Source organism: Canis lupus, chromosome 7 (genome assembly GCF_048164855.1).
Source record: "Canis lupus baileyi chromosome 7, mCanLup2.hap1, whole genome shotgun sequence".
Lineage (NCBI taxonomy): Eukaryota > Metazoa > Chordata > Mammalia > Carnivora > Canidae > Canis > Canis lupus.
Genome location: NC_132844.1, coordinates 51399740 through 51419250, shown reverse-complemented (window position 1 = coordinate 51419250; position 19511 = coordinate 51399740). Strand labels below are relative to the sequence as shown.

Genomic DNA, 19511 nt, shown 5'->3' with positions numbered 1-19511 from the left:
ATGCATCAAAGATATTGACATTTTTTTATAGTATCCAGTCTTCAAAAAAATATTTAGAGTTAATTACCTGCCACATTTTTAATGATCTCATTGTAGTTGCCAATTACGAATCTGACAGTCATCAGTAACAGTCACTATAAAGAAATTTTGTGTTATTTTGATCTTTCTTACCACCTAGTGTTAAAAACTAAGTTTGTATCCAGTTTCTTTTCAGAAAAACAGTGTACTGTGAAGGGCACCTTACTAGTATATCACTTGTGGTATGACTTCCATGGGCATGAGATTTCTCACATGTAAAATCAGAATAACTACATCTTCCGAGCTCATTTCATAGGCTTATTCAGAAATCTAGAGTGCCTTTTATATACACATATACTTTATGCAGTGTGAACTGTTGTATATATGTCATGTGGCATTATTATTATTATTATTATTGATTCACTGAGCCTGTGAACTAAGCTAACAGGCAGGACTCATTTACTTCTATTTCAGAGCAATTTCCTCATAATATTGAACCATTTCAGTTCCTAATAAAGGATCAAATACCTGCAGAAATTGCTGACTGCATGCTTGGCTTGATTTCTTGCATCATTCTGGTCTTCGCCACCAGCCACATAAAGAAATCCGTCCATCACTGCCACACACTGATTAAAACTCTTGGCTGGCATTTCTGTAAGCTTGCTCCATCCATTTTCAGGGTCTCTGTACAGGACGTCTCTACTAAGGGACTTCTCAGTAAGGCCTGGACGTCCCCCAACAGTGACAAGGACTCGACAGCCCCCGCGGATTCTCGTGCGCCGAGACTGCAATGTGTTTTGATGATACGGAAGTAAGTGGTAGTTCATTGCATCTACAAGAAGTTTGTGACAATCAGCATCTTGCATCATTCTGGGTACAGACTGAACGTAATTGACCAGGTCCTGTGCAGAGATGGTACCAAAGCGGATATTGCTCAGAAGATCTGCAGCGTGTTTCACTCTCTTTTGGTCAAATTCTAACCATTTCATTGCAATCTGGAATGCTACTATTTCAGAAGGCAACTGTAAGTCATCATCTATAAGAAGTTCATTAATTTGCTCAAAGGTAAGTTTCAAAAACTGATCTGATTCTGCAAATTCCAGGAAGTTATCCCGGATAAACTTTTGGGCTGCTGCTTTTGCATTTTTCAGGGAATATGTTTCAGCAATGTTAACAACGTACATGCAATTCTCAACACTCATCTCTCGTATCAGAAAATCACTGCACATCTTTACAAGGGTATGGATCTGAAGATAAACAGCAGCTGAAATAATGCTTCCTATTGTATACAAGGAGAGAGTCAGCTTTCCAGTGTAGGCATAGGCGATAACAGTAGCCAGGCCTGGCGGCGAGATATCATTGAGATCCACCCTTTGGGTAGATGGGTCTTTTTTTAGGATGTTGTAAAAGTATTCACTGCACGAAGCCATCACTGACTTGTGAACATCAAAGGATTTGGTTTTGGTGCCAATGACTAGGTCACAAAGGAAGTTCTCCTGCCTCATTTTACTCAAGCCTTCCAAGAGGTTGGGACCATAAGAAGCATCTGTTAATTCTGAAGAAATGCAGTTAAGGCCATTGCCTCCTTCTAGGAGCCCATTCAAAGCATTTAGTTTGTTTAGGGGGCTGTCTTCTACGATTATGGTCATCTCATTGATATCTCCTTTGTTCTTTCTGACAGTCTTCTTTTTGGGGGCCATGTTGGCAGACACACTGTCACAGGCAAGGTCTTGCTAAAAAAAAAAAAAAAAAAAGAAGGCATGGTTTTATTTTGACAGCACTTTAGACTTCGAAATGCTACATTGAGAAACTGTTCTTTTTCATAATAGTTTTTAAATGGCATAACGTAGATTAAACCTCAAAGTGGTTTTAAAGACTCACATTAAACTAGATGCACATTTTATGGATGGTTTACTTCAGCATCAAGCATTGAAGACAATTCTAGAAAGATTTATATTATCAAATGAGACCTCTCAATTGCTGTACTGCCAACTAATTTTACATAGCAGAAGCGATCAAATATTCTCTGATCTAGCTGTACAGCAATTATAGAAGTTAAGCATCATTCGAAGGGGCTTAGTTTACCCTCCTGAAAAGGTGAATTATAACCCCTTTGAAGTTTTCCTAAAAAAAAAAAATACTAAAATTCAGGAACCCATGTAAAAAATATACATATTAGGATAAATGTGGAATTTAAAAATCAGTGGGTACGAACTTGTAATGATACTTTGGTTCAACTGATTTCTATTCTACATAGTCACTGAAATAACTTCTAGATGGATGAAATCTCTAAATCATGCTCACACACACATACACACAAGTAGATTTTTGTCTTAATTTTAGGGTAGGGGGCAGCCCGGGTGGCTCAGCGGTTTAGCGCAGCCTTCAGCCCAGAGCATGATCCTGGAGACCCGGGATCGAGTCTCACATCGGGCTCCCTGCGTGTAGCCTGCTTCTCCCTCTGCCTGTGTCTCTGCCTCTCTCTCTCTCTCTCTCTCTCTCTCTGCATGTGTGTGTCATAAATAAATAAAATCTTAAAAAAAAATTTAGGGTAGGAAAGGTGCTCTTAAGTATAACCCAAAATCCAGAAGCCCTAGGGGAAAAGACGGAAATATCTGAATAAAAAAAAGAAAAGAAAAAAAGAAAACTTCTATAAAACAACACCAACTATTTAAAAGAGAAGCAACTGATAGTGAAAAATGTTTGTGACATTCTTGACAGATAAAAGGGTAATAGACATGACGTCTAAAGTGCTCCAACAATTAATTAATAAGGGAAAGGTAATCCAATTGAAAGTTATCAAAGACTGTGACTAGTTAACTAGGTTGTTCACAAAAATTAAATACAAATAGTTGACAAATACATTTCTTAAAGCTAAACTAATTATAGTCAGAGAGATGTCAACTGAAATACAGAGATCCTTTTTTTTTTTTAAGATATTTATTTATTTATTCATGAGAGACACGGGGGGCGGGGGGCAGAGTGGGCACAGACACAGGCAGAGGGAGAAGCAGGCTCCATGCAGGGAGCCCGATGTGGGACTAGATCCCAGGTCTCCAGGATCATGCTCTGGGCTGAAGGTGGCGCTAAACCGCTGAGCCACCAGGGCTGCCCTACAGAGATCCTTTTTATTGCTTTGTGGATACATTGCTTAAGATGGTTAAAATATTTTTTGATATTCACAATATCAGATAGTACTCCCATACATCGTTGATGGGAGTATGATTGATAGTCTTTGCTTTGACATTAAATCTAAATCTAGAGATATATCCTCATAAAGATATATTTATATGGATAGTAACCACTTTCCATTATCAATGTTATAAATATTTGAACCAGTTGTTTGTTTGTTTGTTTTGAGACAGAGAGACAGAGCAAGCATGAGCGAGGGAGCAGGGGAGGAGAAGAGGGTTGGAGAGAGAGAGAATCTCAAGCAGATTCCATACTCAACTTGGAGACCAACATGAGGCTCAGTCTCAGGACTCTGAGATTATGACCTGAGCCAAAACCAAGAGTTGGATGCTTAACCAACTGAGCCACCAGGGCGCCCAATCGTTGAAGCAGTTTTTAAACCTGTGTGAAGTGGTTAAGGTGGCTCTGAGCAGCTTTAGTATTAAACAGACTTGAAATATATTAAGTTTAGCCCTTAAAATATCATTGATTAAACTGCTTTAGATTTTTTCAAAATATTGAGCATAGTCATTAGAAGATATTGTAACTGGACTTTAAAAATAGATTTTATTTTGTTTTTTCCCTCTTTTTTAAATTTAAATTCAATTTGCCAACATGTAGTACATCATTAGTTTCAGATGTAGTTTTCAATAATTCATCAGTTGCATATAATGCTCAGTGCTCATCACATCACATACTCTCCTTAACACCTGTCACCCAGTTATCCCATCCCCGCCACGTCCCCTTCAGCAGCCCTCAGTTTGTTTCCCAGAGTTAAGAGTCTCTCATGATTTGTCTTCCTTTCTGACTTTCCTCATTCAGTTTCCCCTCCTTCCCTTATGGTCCCTTGCACTATTTCTTATATTTCACATATAAGTGAAACCATATGATAATTGTCTTTCTTGACTTATTTCACTTAGCATAATACCCTCCAGTTCCATCCACATTGAAGCAAATGGTAGGTATTTGTCTCTTCTGAAGGCTGAGTACTATTCCATTGTATATATATATATACAGACCACATCTTCTATCCATTCATCTATCAAAGGACGTCTTGGCTCCTTCCACAGTTTGGCTACTGTGGACATTGCTGCTATGAACATTGGGGTGCAGGTGCCCCTTTGTTCATTCTTTGGGGTAATTACCCAATAGTGCAATTGCTGGGTGGTAGGGTTGCTCTGTTTTTAACTTATTGAGGAAACTTCAGTGGATTTTATTTACAGCATGTAGCATTCACTTTTTTTGTGAGATTACCCTTGTATTTTTTTCATTTTTAAGATTACAAAATCAGTCTGTGTAAATCAACAACTCACAATTTGGTATATATTATTCCAGATAATTGGATATTCTTATACTAACTCCAACAATTAATTAATAAGGGACAACAACAATTAATTTTTGAGCAGTGGTGTGCCGATAAACCAGCTAAGTGGAGGGGAGCCCTTATTTGTCAGGTGTGAATTTCTTTGGTGCAAATGTACTCATTATAGCTGATTTTAAACTATTTACTCCTTAACAACCAGCCTGTCAAATTCCTGAAAACATAACAGTTGGCTCTCATGAACCAGTACAAGTCAGCTCCAGCATACCACTATATGCGAACTTAGATCAAAGCATGTTTATGCTTTATTATTCAGCAGTTCGCTTTTTTCACCAAACAGTAACTTATGTATGTCCTACCATATCAGTACACACATAAATTTACATCATTCTCCCCAATACTTGCAGAGCATCCCATACTAAAGATGTATAAAACTTACGCCATTCTTCTGGACCAATTTCTCAAAACAAAACAAAACAAAAAAACCAACCAAACAAACCCATATAAACTATAACTCACTGAATATAAAATAGATAATTTGAATAGCCCTGTAAGTATTAGGGAAATTAAATTTGTAATTTTAAAACTCCTGGGGGTAGCTCAGCCAGTTAAGCATCTGACTCTTGATTTCAGCTGATGGACATTTAGGTAGTTAGGCATTTCATAGTTTTTTGAGGGGTGTGTGTATGTGTCTCTTTTAAGTCACACTCTTGAGTTTATCCTGAAGGGTAAAACTTGGATTTGATTCCCCTTGAAAGGCCTTTCAATTTAATTACCAGAATGTATGTTTAAAAATTCCATAACAGTTCTATTGTGTTTGTCTTATTCCTTTCCATGTGGAAGAAGCATAGCAAGTAGGTAGGAAACAGAGATCTATCTCTTTGCCAGGACTTTTGTCTTCCTCATTAAGCTCAGATTGTAATATTCATATTTATACTTGTTTACAAACTACAGCACATCTGTCCTCCCTCATTCTTGCAACCAATGCCAGATGCATCCTTACCTGGTGAAATAGATTTTCAACCCACCATCAGTTTAGTCTTCAAATGCATTTGACTTAGTGGTAAATGGCCCCGTGATGGATTTTTCTGGGGAAAATTTTAAAGAGTTTGTTCAGCAAGCAGTTATCAGACACCTACTGCTGTGTGGGCGGCACTGTGCTGGGAATGATGGAGTAATACAATATGTAAGTAATATAAGACAAACAAGACATGACAAGTACAAAATGGTAACAAGTAACTAGGCAAGCACAGCAAAAAAAATTTTTTTTTTTTTTTTTTTTTTTAAATATCGGTTTCTACCATCCGGAGTAGAAGCACCGATGTGTCTTTGGGAAAAGCCTTGTCTATTTTTCCTAGAAGAATCCCTTTGGAGTAGTTTTTATTCATGTAGACATACGGCTTATAACCACTCATTATTTTGAAGGAAATCTTGAACTTGAGGACTAACATGAATGTTTTAGATTGAAATGTTAAATATTCTGTTTATCTATCATTAAATGATTATAGCAGCCTCCTTTTTATCTGTGGTTTCTCTGTCCTCAGTTTCAGTTTACCCATGGTCAACCTGTGGTCAGGAAGCGGATGATCCTCCTTATGACATATCACCAGAAGGTCAATAGTAGCCTAACACTACATCTCAAGGCCCCAGTCATTCACCCCACTTCATCTCATCATGTAGGCATTTTGTTATCTCACATTACCAAAAGAAGAAGAGTGAGTACAGCACAATAAGATATTTTGAGAGAGATATCACATTCACATAGCTTTGATTACAATATGTTGTTATATTGATCTGTTTTATCATTAGTTATTGTTGTTAATCTCTCACTATGTCTAATTTATAAAATAAACTTTATCACAGGTATATATGCATAGGAAAAACATAGTATATATAAGCATCAGTACTATTTGCAGTTTTAGACATCATGAGGCGCGGGTTTGGAAGGTATCCCCTGTGGATAAGGGGCAACTACTCTTTGCATTGGTAGCATATGGGGTGGTATTAAAGATATTCAGCAACTGATAAAGCAGGACACCTACTAAGTAGTATGGATTCATAGGCCACAGTTCCAGAGCTGGGTTCCAGGGGCTTCCCTGGAGTACTCTGTGTAAGTCTTCAGCTGCTGGATAATAGTGGGGCCCAGGGTCTTCTCAGAAAGGATGGTGGGGTGAGAGGTTTTGGGGGAGGTCAGGGCAGCAACTATTTGGCTGATTATTTGGCTATTTACCAACTCAGTATAAAACAGTCTCACTATTCTAGCAATTGGTATACTGTACTAAATCATTCTTGTCCCAGGGACAGGGTGTACTTGTGAGGTTTCTGGAGAAAAGAGAGTCTGGCCTTAATAACATAGCAATATGATGGGGCTAAGGAGATAAAGGGCCAGCAAGGGATTCCAAAAGAATCCAAAGGTGGACTGTAGAAGCAATAATATATGATTTTTAAATCTTCTTTTTCTACATTGCTATTCTCTTATATCACACTTAATTAAGGTATCCTCAAGTATCCTTAATTAAGTTTGATAAATTGGGACTAGCTCACTCTCTGACTTTAGGAATACCATATGGTATTGTTGTGAAGACCCAGCCTCTGAAGAAGGACTGTTTGAGTTTAAAGAGCTCTAGTGGGTAAGAGTTGGGGGCTGTGGATTGGAGGGGTGTTGATAGAAGTAGAAGAAACTACCAAGGGATGGCAGGGAGTATAAAAAGCAGGATGATTTTGAAGAGGAGTCAAGAGTCGGAAAAAAAGAAATAGCATAGGATGAGTCTCTCTATCCTTGCAAGATTTTGGAGTGTTTTTTGGTGGGTTTTGGTTTCGGTTTTGTTGGGGGCTTTTCACCTATGAACAGACTGCAACTGGTACTTCACAGGGCAGCTACAACTCCACCAGAAAGTGTCACTGCATCCAAGAATCAGAGGACAGTTTGTGGCCACTATATCCCCTGGAAAGTGAGCTGGGAATTCTGGAAAAGAGAGATCCCAAAAGGGGAAACTCAATGAAACCTTAAATCTTCAGGAAGGAATGAAGAGCATCAGGAATAATAAATATCTGGATGCATATTAAAGATGTTTTCCCCCTCTAAACCTTTTTAAAATTCATATAACTCTTCAAAGCAAAACTGATAACTTTGTCTTAGGGGGTTTCTAACATTTCTAGATGTAGCACATATGACAATTATAGCATAAAGGATGGGGTGTTGGTAAGTGAATCTATACAGTTGCAAGGTTTCTATATTTTATGTGAAGTGGTATATATTAGCTCTGTACATGAGAGAATTTAACCTTGCACATTGTAATCTTAGAGTACTGCTGTCCAATAGAAATAGAGTCACATATGCAATTAAAAGTTTCCAGTAGTGACATTAAAATGTTAAAAAGAAACAGGTGAAACTAATCTTTTTTTTTCAATTTTTTTGAAACTAATCTTAATAATAAAGTTTATTCAACCTAATATATACGAAATATTATTTCAACATGTAAGTGGTATAAGATTATTAATGTGATATTTTACTTTTTAAATCCTAAGTCTTTATTATTATTATTTTTAATCCTAAGTCTTTAAAACATAGGTGTATTCTATACTTACAGCACGGCTCATTTTGGACTAGCTAAACTTCAAGTGTTTAATAGCCACATGTGACTGATGACTATGGTAATGGACAGCAGAACCCTAAAAGAATCACTTAATGAATGCAAATTATAGCTGAAAAACCAATAGGTAAATGTAAATGGAATTCAAAAGAGGGCAGGGAAGTTAAAACAGAGGGACAAAAATTAGAGGGGACCAAAATAGCCCAAATAATTTAATGGTAAACCTAAATCCAATTATATTACCAAGTATGTTAAATGTTAATGGGTGAAACATTGTCATTAAAAGGCACAGGTTTTCAGAATGGATAAGAAAGGCAAGACCCAAATATATGCTGTCTACAAAAGACTCACTATAAATACAAAGAACAGATAGGTAAAAAATAAATGAGTGCAAAAAGATTTACCATGGAAATAGTAGACATAAGAAGACTGGTGTGGATATGAAGTGAAATACATTTCAAGAAAAAAAACAATTACCAGTGATGAAGAAGGAGTTTCATAATGATAAGAAGGTCAACTCATCACAAGGATATAACAAATATAAATGTATATGTGCAAAGAACAGACCTTCAAAATTATGTGTGGCAAAACAGTGTGACAGAATGAAGGGAGAAATAGGCAGTTCCTCAATTATATTTAAAATATTAATAACCGTCTCTCAGACACTGACAAAACTACTAGACAACAAAAATCAATAAAGATATTGATTATCTGAACATTATTAATCACCCTGACTTAACTGATATTTCTAGAACATTATACCCAACAACTGCAGACTACATTCTGTTCAAGTGTATATGGTACACTCACCAACACAGGACCTATGCTGGACTACAAAATATGTCTCCATAAATTTAAAAGCACTGAAGTCATGCAGAGTGTGTTCTCTGATCATACTGGAATTAAGTTAGAAATTAGTAACAATAAACTATGAAAACCACAGATCTGGAGACTACACAATATACTTATAAATAAGCCATGTTCCAAAGAAGAAATCACATGGGAAATTAGGTAATATTTCAAACTGAATGATAATAAAATGCAACATAAATACCAGCTCTGCTACTTATATCATCGATTACCTAACCTCTTAGAGTCTCCACTGACTTATCTCTAAAGCAAAGATAGTAATGGTGCCTGCCTATAGGGTTGAAAATGAAAACTTAATGAGAAAATGCCTATACAGCATTTGGCAGAGTATTCAGCAAGAAGCTAGTGTTCAAAAAATTTCAGTCATTTTCGGGCACTGGGGGTTATTCTGTATGTTAGTAAATTGAACACCAATAAAAAAAAAAACTCAAAAAAAAAAGTATTAGGTTAGGATGCCGTGAATTAAAAAAAAAAAATCAAAAAAAAATTTCAGTCATTTTCATTAAAATCAACCACCCTTGTTATCTGTTTCTTTGGGAATAGAAAAGTGACTTGTTTATGCCTTGAGGTGAAGGGAATCAGAAAGCTGCCACATTTTAGAAAAGCAATCATGAGGAGCAGGAGACAAGATGGGACAAGCTTACACAGTGACCCAGAATGAGAAATGGCAAATAACAATGGGGGGTCAAGGGTGGTTTCTGGAAAATAGGAACATTTTCCAGGGGTTCTGAAAATACTAGGGAGAAAAATGGAATTTGTGCAATTATACAGGATGAGGAACAGATTATTTTTATTTTGATATGAAGGATAAAGGTAACCTTGGGAGTTTAGAAAACTTGGGACATTTGGTTATAGGTTATGTAAGCAATGCAAAATTAAAGGGTTATTTTGGTGAAGTGTTGTTGGGATGAGGAGGTTCACAGATAATAGGAGTCTTATTGGTTCTGGTACCAAACAAAGGGATTTTAACAGGAGTGTGTATAGGAGGGATAAGGTCATTAGAAGTAGAGGAAATGCCTTATGCTGAAGCAGGGAGCCATGACACAGCATGGTATGGGCAGACTCAGATGGCTGAGTCATGAGGGACAGTGGGAGGGCATATTAAGCCAAAACATACAGGACGTTGGATGCTGGAAAGGGTTTGAACTCAATAAATTCATATGTGATCAAGAAGGATTAAGAAATCTCCAGGAAGAGAGAAGATAACCTGAGGCCCTTGTGAAATCATTACTTCTTCTAGGCCTTCTCTTATTTCATGTTGCCACTTTTTATTTCATATATATACATATATATATACATGTATATATATACATATACACACACACACATATACCACACACTTGACTCTTGAACAGTGCAAGTTTGAACTGTGTGGGTCCACTTACACACATGGTTTTTTCAATAAACATATTGGAAATTTTTTCAGAGATTTGCAATAATTTGAGAAAATTTACAGACAAACCCAGGTAGTCTAGAAATATTGAAAAAGTTAAGAAAAATTTTGGTATGTCATGAATGCATAAAATGTGCACAGATACTAGTCTATTATTTACTACCATAAGATATACACAAATCTATTTTAAAAATTTAGAATTTATCAAAACTTACCCATATACTTATAGACCATGCATGACACCATTTGTAGTTTAGAGAAATGTAAACAAGTGTAAAGATACAGTATGAAGTCATAACTGCATAAAAGTAACTATAGTACATACTATACCGTGTAATAATTTTGTAGTCACCTCTTGTTGCTATTGCAAAGAGCTCGTTAGAAGTATTCTCTTAAAAAAAAAAAAAAGAAGTATTCTCTTAACATGCTGTGTGACCTTAATCATCTCTGCATAAAGAGTTTGTCTCTCCAGTAAATTGTGTATAGCAGTAGTTCAGTTTTTGGGGAATCAAAAGTTATACACAAATTTTTGATTATGCAGGAGGTCAGTGCCCCTAAACCCCATGTTGTTGAAGAGTCAGCTGTTTATTATATATATACTATTTATTCTTTCAATCAAATTGTAAATAATATCAATTAATTTAATTAATTAGATTGTAATATTATTAATTAATTTTTAAAAGATTTTATTTTAAAGTAATCTCTACATTTAGTGTGGGGCTTGAGCTCACAATCCTGAGATCAAGAGTCACATGCTCTACCAACTGAGCCAGCCAGGTGCCCCTATTAATTAATATTTTCAATAATATTTTAATATATACATTTTTAAAATAAGAGAACTTTTTGGTCCCTCAAAATCACTTTGTAGAGATAACTGGCTTCTTTAGCTCTCTCTACGGGAGGCAAGAAAGAGAAGAACAGTCAGGAGACCATTTAAGAGATCACTGAAACCAGAGCCTATGTTCAACTTCCTAGTGGCCATATTTTCCCAGATATTGTTGCAAATTCAATCTTTCTTGACTAGAGCTGCCACTACATTTTTTTCCTACGTGTGCACCTTGGAGGTGAGGCTTAGTCTGTGCCCTGTTCCTCCAATCAGGACACCACAGACCCCTCCAAGGAGCCTGAGGATCAGTCACCCCTCCGAAGCTGGACAAGGCTCTGATGTTGTTCTCTAGGCTGTAGAGATGATCATGAGCTATCTGCTGACAAATGCTCTCCTCCCTTGTCAGCCCTGCATGGGGCTCTGGCCACTGTTTTTCTCAGTTTGAGGAGGAGTACAGGCCAGTAAGAATGGTAAGGGCAGCAACTCAGAGCCTTACTGCAGAGAATACTAGCTTCTTCATTACTGCAGATCAAACCCCAAGAGGCTCTATTCTTATCAGGCAGGTTGACAAGCCTTCAACAACTCTTCATAGCCCTCACACTGGGGTCTTCCTGAGGAATACAGACACAGGCATGTTACACTGGGCATATCCATGCATGTGCAAGCACTTACACACACACACACACACACACACACATTCACCATGCCACTTGGCCAACCAGTGTACTTACACAATCACATTTAAATGAAGACCAAGGATAGCTTTAAAGGGAGAAAGTTGCAAAAGGGTGGCCTTAAGGAGCAGATATGTGAAGATAAAATGGGATAGTTTAATCCTCTTTGATTTACTCATTTGGTCATAGTGTTGGGCCTTCGAGCTGATTAAATGGGCTAACAAAGAGGGATGAGAAGGAATAGAATATTTACAGAATATGCTATTCTGTCACTAGGTCATATGTGAACGTGTAGTTAAAGCCAAGAACTCTCACTGTTTCTTCTACAATTGTACAAATGTTCACTTATGTGCCCTGGGTCGTATTGTAAGTGATTGCTGATGATGGTCACAGTGATAGGCCACAACATGGCTGTGAGGAACAGGTGTTTTAAAAATGAGTTGGAAAAAAATTTTGAAAATAGAAATAAATAAAAAATAAAAATAGGTTGCATATATATATGTTCATGTGTAATATAGAGTATAACCTAGAAGTTAATAAATTTTGAAAGCATCCCATCCTTATTGATTCAATTATATATTAGTTCAGAGTTGGATGATGGTTTTTAGCTATTGTTATTTTTTTCAAGCTTTTTTCTTTTTAAACTGAGTAAGTGCCTTGTGGCCAGCTGCTCAGGGATTCTCCAGGCTTGGTAGCAGGGCAATCACCGTGGCTACCATACCTGAGGCAGGGCTTTGGTTGCAGTCATGGTCGGTGTGGGGAGGAACAGCCTTGCTGAGGTGCCCATGGCTGGGAGTTTCAAAACTGTTTCTTCATTTTCTTAAAGCACATCAGGCTTGATTCTTCCTTCCTACCCAGCTCTAGTGACCTGCAGGGTGGGGGAGCCCTCCCACCTGGGGATCAAAGAAAGGAAGAACTACACATACTCCCTGAGACAGCTAGAACTTGTACTTTTCACACAGCCCCGACCATAGCAGGAATCGCTGGAAAGAGGACCAGCTACAGCAAAGCAGGTTGTGTAATGAGATGAGCAGCTATTTAGAGGCACTGTAAATCCTTTCCTGTCCCTTCCATTTTTGGGTGAAAGAAAAGACTTTGCACAGTGTGCAGAGGGTTATGAAAGGCTCTATATGCTTCCAAACTATCTTCACCCTGTGCAGAAAAGCCCAGAAAGAAAATTCTTTCTCTGGCATGGACACCATAGCCTCTTACCCTCTCTGCTCCATCCAGGATTACCCAGAACAGCCTCTTGGATTCTTGGAAGAGCTGCCCTTTAAAAACTAGGTGGAAGGGTAACAGAGATGCAGCTCCACACTCTCCTCCCATTGCCCACCACAGATCTTGGCTCTCAGTGTCATGTATTCGACATCTGATAAACAGCTGGGCAATCATGTAAGCCGTCACTTTTTTTTTTTTAGCCGTCACATTTTTTATCGTCTTTTGTATTTTCCAAAAAATCTAGAGTGGCTGCACCAGTTCACATTCCCACCAACAGTGTAAGAGGGGTCCCTTTTCTCCGCATCCTCTCCAACATTTGTTGTTTCCTGTCTTGTTAATTTGCCCCATTCTCACTGGTGTGAGGTGGTATCTCATTGTGGTTTTGATTTGTATTTCCCTGATGGCAAGTGATGGTTCCTCAAAGAGTTAAAAATAGACCTGCCCTACGACCCAGCAATTACACTGTTGGGGATTTACCCCAAAGATACAGATTCAATGGAACGCAGGGACACCTGCACCCCGATGTTTATAGCAGCAATGTCCACAATAGCCAAACTGTGGAAGGAGCCTCGGTGTCCATCGAAAGATGAGTGGATGAAGAAGATGTGGTTTATGTATACAATGGAATATTCCTCAGCCATTAGAAATGACAAATACCCACCATTTGCTTCAACGTGGATGGAACTGGAGGGTATTATGCTGAGTGAAGTAAGTCAGTCGGAGAAGGACAAACATTATATGTTCTCATTCATGTGGGGAACATAAATAATAGTGAAAGGGAATATAAGGGAAGGGAGAAGAAATGTGTGGGAAATATCAGAAAGGGAGACATAACGTAAAGACTGCTAACTCTGGGAAACGAACTAGGGGTGGTAGAAAGGGAGGAGGGCGGGGGGTGGGAGTGATTGGGTGACAGGCACTGGGGGTTATTCTGTATGTTGGTAAATTCAACACCAATAAAAAAAAAAAGGAAAAAATAAAAAAATAAAAATAAAAATAAGGCTGTAATAAGCAAAAAAAAAAAGTCTATACAAATCAATGAAAAAGATAAATATAGTATAGACAATAAGAAAATAGAGAAGCAAAATCCCTGGAACTATCAATTCCACTATTTAATAAAAGAAATAAACTAAAACAGAAACAAAAACAAAAAAAAATCTAAGTACGTTAATAATTATTCCTAAATATAAATCACCAAGTATGAATCTGTATTATGTATTAACTGTAAACTGTTACCTTACTTTCTAATTAAAATAATAATTATGTAACTAGCATGTACTAAATGAGAACTTACTGTGTGCTGAGCCCTGGGTGAAGTACTTTACATGATTTTTTGTTTAAGTTTAAGCATCACTGAAATCCAAAAAGATAGGTTATAGTATGTTCATTTTACAAATGAAATCGAGGTTCAGAGAGAGTTTAAGACATATCCAAGGTCAAGCAAGGGTCCAATTTGTAGCAGAGCGAAGACGCAAACCCAGATTGAGTCTTGACCTCCATCATCACTTCCCTTCAGCCCAGGGTAGGTTAAAATCTGTAGCAGGTTAAAAAGTTAGCTCTTTCCAGCATGAGAAGATAGAGACTGGGTGAGGTGGACCTGAGGTTGTAGAATAAAAATTTGGATATAGAGAACATCAAATGATTCTTTGTAAGTCTGAACACTGAAATTTTTTGAGTGTAAAATAAATCTGAGGATGAACAGAACCTTTGGAGTTCTTAATCCTGTTATGGGTAGTAAAGATATAAAACTCCAATAATCAGATAAGCCAAAAATAGAAACAGGTTCAAGGATATCCTGCATGAATTTGTTAATCAGAACATAATGTGCTTCCTTTTAAGCATTGGGTTGAATGTGAAATTATCAATTTTTGTTTCAAAACAAATATTCCATATGATTCAACTTAGCTAGAGGATTATGCCTGGCTTTTATCTGTAAAGTATACAGAAACTATACACAAAGTTAACTGTAATTCCATTCACCAAGATTAGATATAGGACACAAGATCCAGTGCTAAAATTTTTGGTTTGGGTTTTGTTGAAATTTCAGGAAAACAGCTCTTTCTCTTCTTACTCTTTTGTGTGTTTATGTTTTAGGGAGAGGTGGTTAGAGATGTAGTTTCTTAGGTTAATGTCTCTTTGGTTGTCACAGAACTGGAAATTGGGTTTTTGTGTTCTTTTTGGTTTAGCCATCGAATAGACCTATGGCAAAACATCAACTAATTAGGAATTCAGTTTAACCATCTGTCAGATGAGGAGATGTGTACCTTTCAGTTCTAAAACTTTACAAAGATTTAAGAATGAACAGCTGACCTTTGTGTCAGAATTGTCAAAGTCTGGTCCTTTATCTTTTCTCCCCTCACTATGGTTTTATTCTAGAATCCTAGAATCAAATATATCAGATACAGATACACCCACTGGGACAGGGAATTCTTCACCTGGGAGGCATGCATCTGGGTCTGGGTTGCCAGATTTAGCCAATAAAAATACAAGATGTTCAGTTAAATTTGAATTTCAGATCAACCATGAATCCTATTTTAGAATAAGTATATCTCCTGCAGTATTTTGGGACATACTTACACAAAAAACTGGTTTGTGCTTTATCTGAAATTCAAATGTAGCTTGGGTGTTCTGTATTTTATCTGGCAGCCCTGCTCTGGGTTGGGTTTCAAGGGAGTCTATGAATTTCATGGAAATCTCTAGAATATTATGGAACATATTATACGTGGGTGTTTATGTGTATTTTCCTGTAGAGCAGGCCTAGAGCTTCCATGAGGTTCTGAGAAAGACCCATGACCCAAAATAAACCCAGAATCATTGGGCTGAGAATGGTGCAGACAAGGAATGGTGACATAATTCTACTCTCTTTGAGGAGCGGGCAAGTCCCTGTGAAAGAATTACACTGGAAGGAAGCTCCTCCTGGCCCGACACAGCGCTCAGATGAAAATCTCCTACAGCTGATTATAGAAAAGAATTGTCACTTTATATTTGAGAACATTCTCTTTTCTGCTGCCTTCCACCCTTGCCTCCTGGGAGAGACTCTACACAGGGCAAGCTGAAAAGCCATGTGTGCTAAAGTGTCACTGTCACTCTTATGCCAGAATGAGCTGGGATCCCAGAATGTGTCCTTGCCAAAGGGGCGAATCAGCTGCGCCCTCCCCCTATCCTGTCACATTCCAGTCCCTGCATCTGTCCCAGCTCATCAGCACTGATGCCAGGAATAGAAACACTCCAGCTTCTGCTGCTTTGCCATTTTAAGTTAAGTCCAAGTCGAGGGGGGTTTTCCACTGCACCGTTTCACTCCTAATGTAAAACGTAGGTCGGGATAGCCATGGGCGCACACTGAGAACCAAAACTCGTTTTATGGGTAAATCAAAAATGTGTTCTCTTTCTAGGGGGAGGTTCTATTTTACCAATAGGAGTATTCCTGGGAACTCAAGGAGTTCTCTGATTTTTGTGCCACCAAGTGAGTTGAGATTGATTGTATTTCATCTAAACGTATCAAGTAGTAATTGTTTGACATGGTTCCTGATACAAATGAAGATGGAATTCTAAACCTTGTGAACAAAACCTACGAATTTTACTTTGTCCCTCCTTTTATCTATAGAGGAAGAAAGACATACATTAGGCTCTAGAGACTTAAAATTATTCGTGGAAATAACAAACTATTTTACTTTTCGAAGGCATCCCCCTGTGTGTTTCTATTACTATGATATTCTCCTGATCTATAGCATTCCTTACACTTCAAGAAAATGTATTCTGGCTCCCAATTTCAAATCTAGAACGTGAGCAATGTGGCCCCGCTATGGACTGCCTCAGTGATATAGTTCCACTACCATGAGCACACAGACACCTCCACCCTCTCCCACCCACAGACCCATATGCACCCTAGAATCTAGAAGACAGGAATTGGAGAACATGGCCCCAGCTCCTTACCCTCCCGTGTGAAGTGGCGTCTGGATGTGTGATGATGAGTTTTCAGCAGGAGGCTCCTCTTGGGAAGCAATCTGTGTTGAGAGAGACAGCGAGGGAGAAGAAGGAAAATGCAGTGGGGAGCCACCAACAGCCACCTGATGAGTCCCCAGCAGAAGCAATTTTTAGAGTGACCCTTGGCCGTCCAACTGCATAAAGCAACAGAGCCTGCCACGGAGCAGGCTCTCCCTCTTTGGCCTTCAACTCCAGGTCTCTTGGGGAAGAGGCGGAGCTCTGGTTGGTGGAGAGGGTTGGGTTTCTTGACATGCCCAGTTGTTTAAAAAAAAAAAAAAAAAGTCCAGAGTCAGTTACCCTGAGTGTGAGGAAAGAAAATTAATTAGGTAGGAATTTAATTGTTGGAAGTAGGGATTGCAGGGTACATACTCCGTAAGAAGAAGGGAAGGATGTGACTAAAAAATTAGCTTCTAAAAGGTAAATAGCCTGGTCACCTCAGGTCCTCTGAAAAGATCCAGTTTATAAATAGGCTGTTCTTTAGAAGAGGAGCACATGTTTAGGAGGACAAGGTGTTGTCTTTGATACCTCACATGTGGCATCAAAATAATAAGAGTCATGCTATAGTTTAACAGAGTGAGTTTTGCGACCACTCCTTGACTCTCCAGTGACCCACAGGGAGGTCTGAGACTAACACACACTCTAGCACACATGCAGGGGTCGAAACATCTACTTTTGCAACACTTCATGTGAAAACAGAATAATCAGAGGATTTCAATTGATCACAAGTTTTCAAAAGACACCAAGGGTGTGAAATGGCTGCTAAGAGTTCATGTGATATTAAGCTGCAATAGAAAAATCGATCGTGGAAAATTAATATTCTAATTATTCATCATTAGTCAGATGATGTGGTAGGCATTGCTTTGCCCATTGGCACACTAGGAAATTGCTCTGCATCCTGAAGGAGATTGCTGGAATGAAGAGAACTTCAGAAGCTGTGCATATTGGGACTATCTGAAGAAAAGTACCAAGAGAAGACTTAGGATAGATGAAGCTCCCATGGAAAGCGTATTCAGGGTTTTTGTGCAACAAGGAGATTCAGTTAAAAATTTTATAGCCTATGATGGCTAATTTTGGGCCCAGTGGGTGGAAATTCCAGGGAAATATGTATTAAAAATAAGGAAAGAAAACTCTGATAACAACTGGGTTTTAATGTTGAAAACGGGTCCTATTGATGAAGTCAGTTCCTCATGAGTGGAAGTGAGGAGGTAAAAGAAGCTATAGGACTGGGTGATGTAGAAGGGACTCTCCCACTGGCTGGGCACTTGCACTGGATCATCTCTGATATCTTTCCAACTCTGAGACTCTATGATCCCATATGTATTGGCCTCTAGTTCTCCCACACCTCTCAGCTCACTGGTTAGCACCTTAGTTACCACTTAAACTTAAATTCCATTCAGCTTTTTAGCAGGGGAAGCTATTTTGATTTTTTTTAAAAAAACTTCGTTTTCACCCATAGATCTCTAACTTCAAATGTGTCAGAAGCAAATCAAAGAAGTTCTTTATTCTATAGTTTCCACAAACCTAACAGAGGACCACTCCCAAGTGATCCTGAGTGTTTCCACCACCTTGATTCCAGTCAAGGACCAAGATGTTCAACTCTCTTGTTAGTAGTAATGATAAAAATCAGCTTTACATCAGTGTTTATGATAATGATTATATGATTATGGAAAGGTCCTTCAAGAAGTAAGCAGAAATTACCTGGGAACCTTGTTAAAAATCAATTTTGATAAGGTAGGTCTGGGGTCGAGCCTGGGTTTCTGCTTTTCTAACAAGCTCACAGGTAATGCTGATATTGCTAGTCTAAAGACCACACCTGGAGGAGCAAGGATTTAAAATGCTTTGGCTACCTAACACCTGAAGGAAAACGGTTTGTTAATAAGGCAATAAAATCCATTCTTTCAGAGCACATTCAACGTTCTAATACCAAATCTATAATTCTATTGGGAAGAAGGCTACAACCTTTCTTTCTTTGCCCTGTTCAAATGGAACAGCCCTCTTTCTAATCCCAGCCCCTGTACTGGTACTTTGGGTTACAGACATAACCACCTGTTCAGGAACCTTGATGTATCAGTTCATCCTACTCTCTTATTACCCAAAACCCCCACCCCCATCTCTGCTAGTCAATTTCTACCTCTGTTTGATGGACACAAACTCTTTTATTTTAAACAAGTGCAACAAAACAAAGCTTTCAGTTTCGTCCATCTTCCCCTTCAGATAATGCTGTATTTCTCTCCACTTCTTCAAAGGCAACTTCTCAGATGTATTGTTTATATCTGTAGCCTCTATCATGTTTCTTCCCATTTTCTCCTCAAATCAATCCAACTAAGCTTCCTTGTTTGCCCTTCTACTGTTTGTGTCAAAGTCATAAATAACCCTGAGTCACCTAGTTTTTTGGATATTTGCCAGTGCCTGACCTTTCTGAATTACTTCACACAGTTGACTA

General features: G+C 38.2%; 1 protein-coding gene across 14 annotated transcripts in view; it reads right to left on the bottom strand.

Annotated features, from left to right (window-relative positions):
• KLHL31 (kelch like family member 31) overlaps positions 1 to 19511 on the bottom strand; it is a 142998-nt gene that overhangs the window by 6393 nt on the left and 117094 nt on the right. For 12 of the 14 annotated variants that reach the window (XM_072832617.1, XM_072832616.1, XM_072832618.1 and 9 more), the window contains one exon: positions 547 to 1751. In XM_072832617.1, coding sequence (XP_072688718.1) covers positions 547 to 1718 — 1172 coding nt within the window. In that variant the 5' untranslated portion in view covers positions 1719 to 1751. Of the gene's footprint in view, positions 1 to 546; positions 1752 to 5513; positions 5535 to 17017; positions 17345 to 19511 lie in introns of those variants that run through there. The other 2 variants (XM_072832615.1, XM_072832626.1) reach the window with 2 other exon arrangements.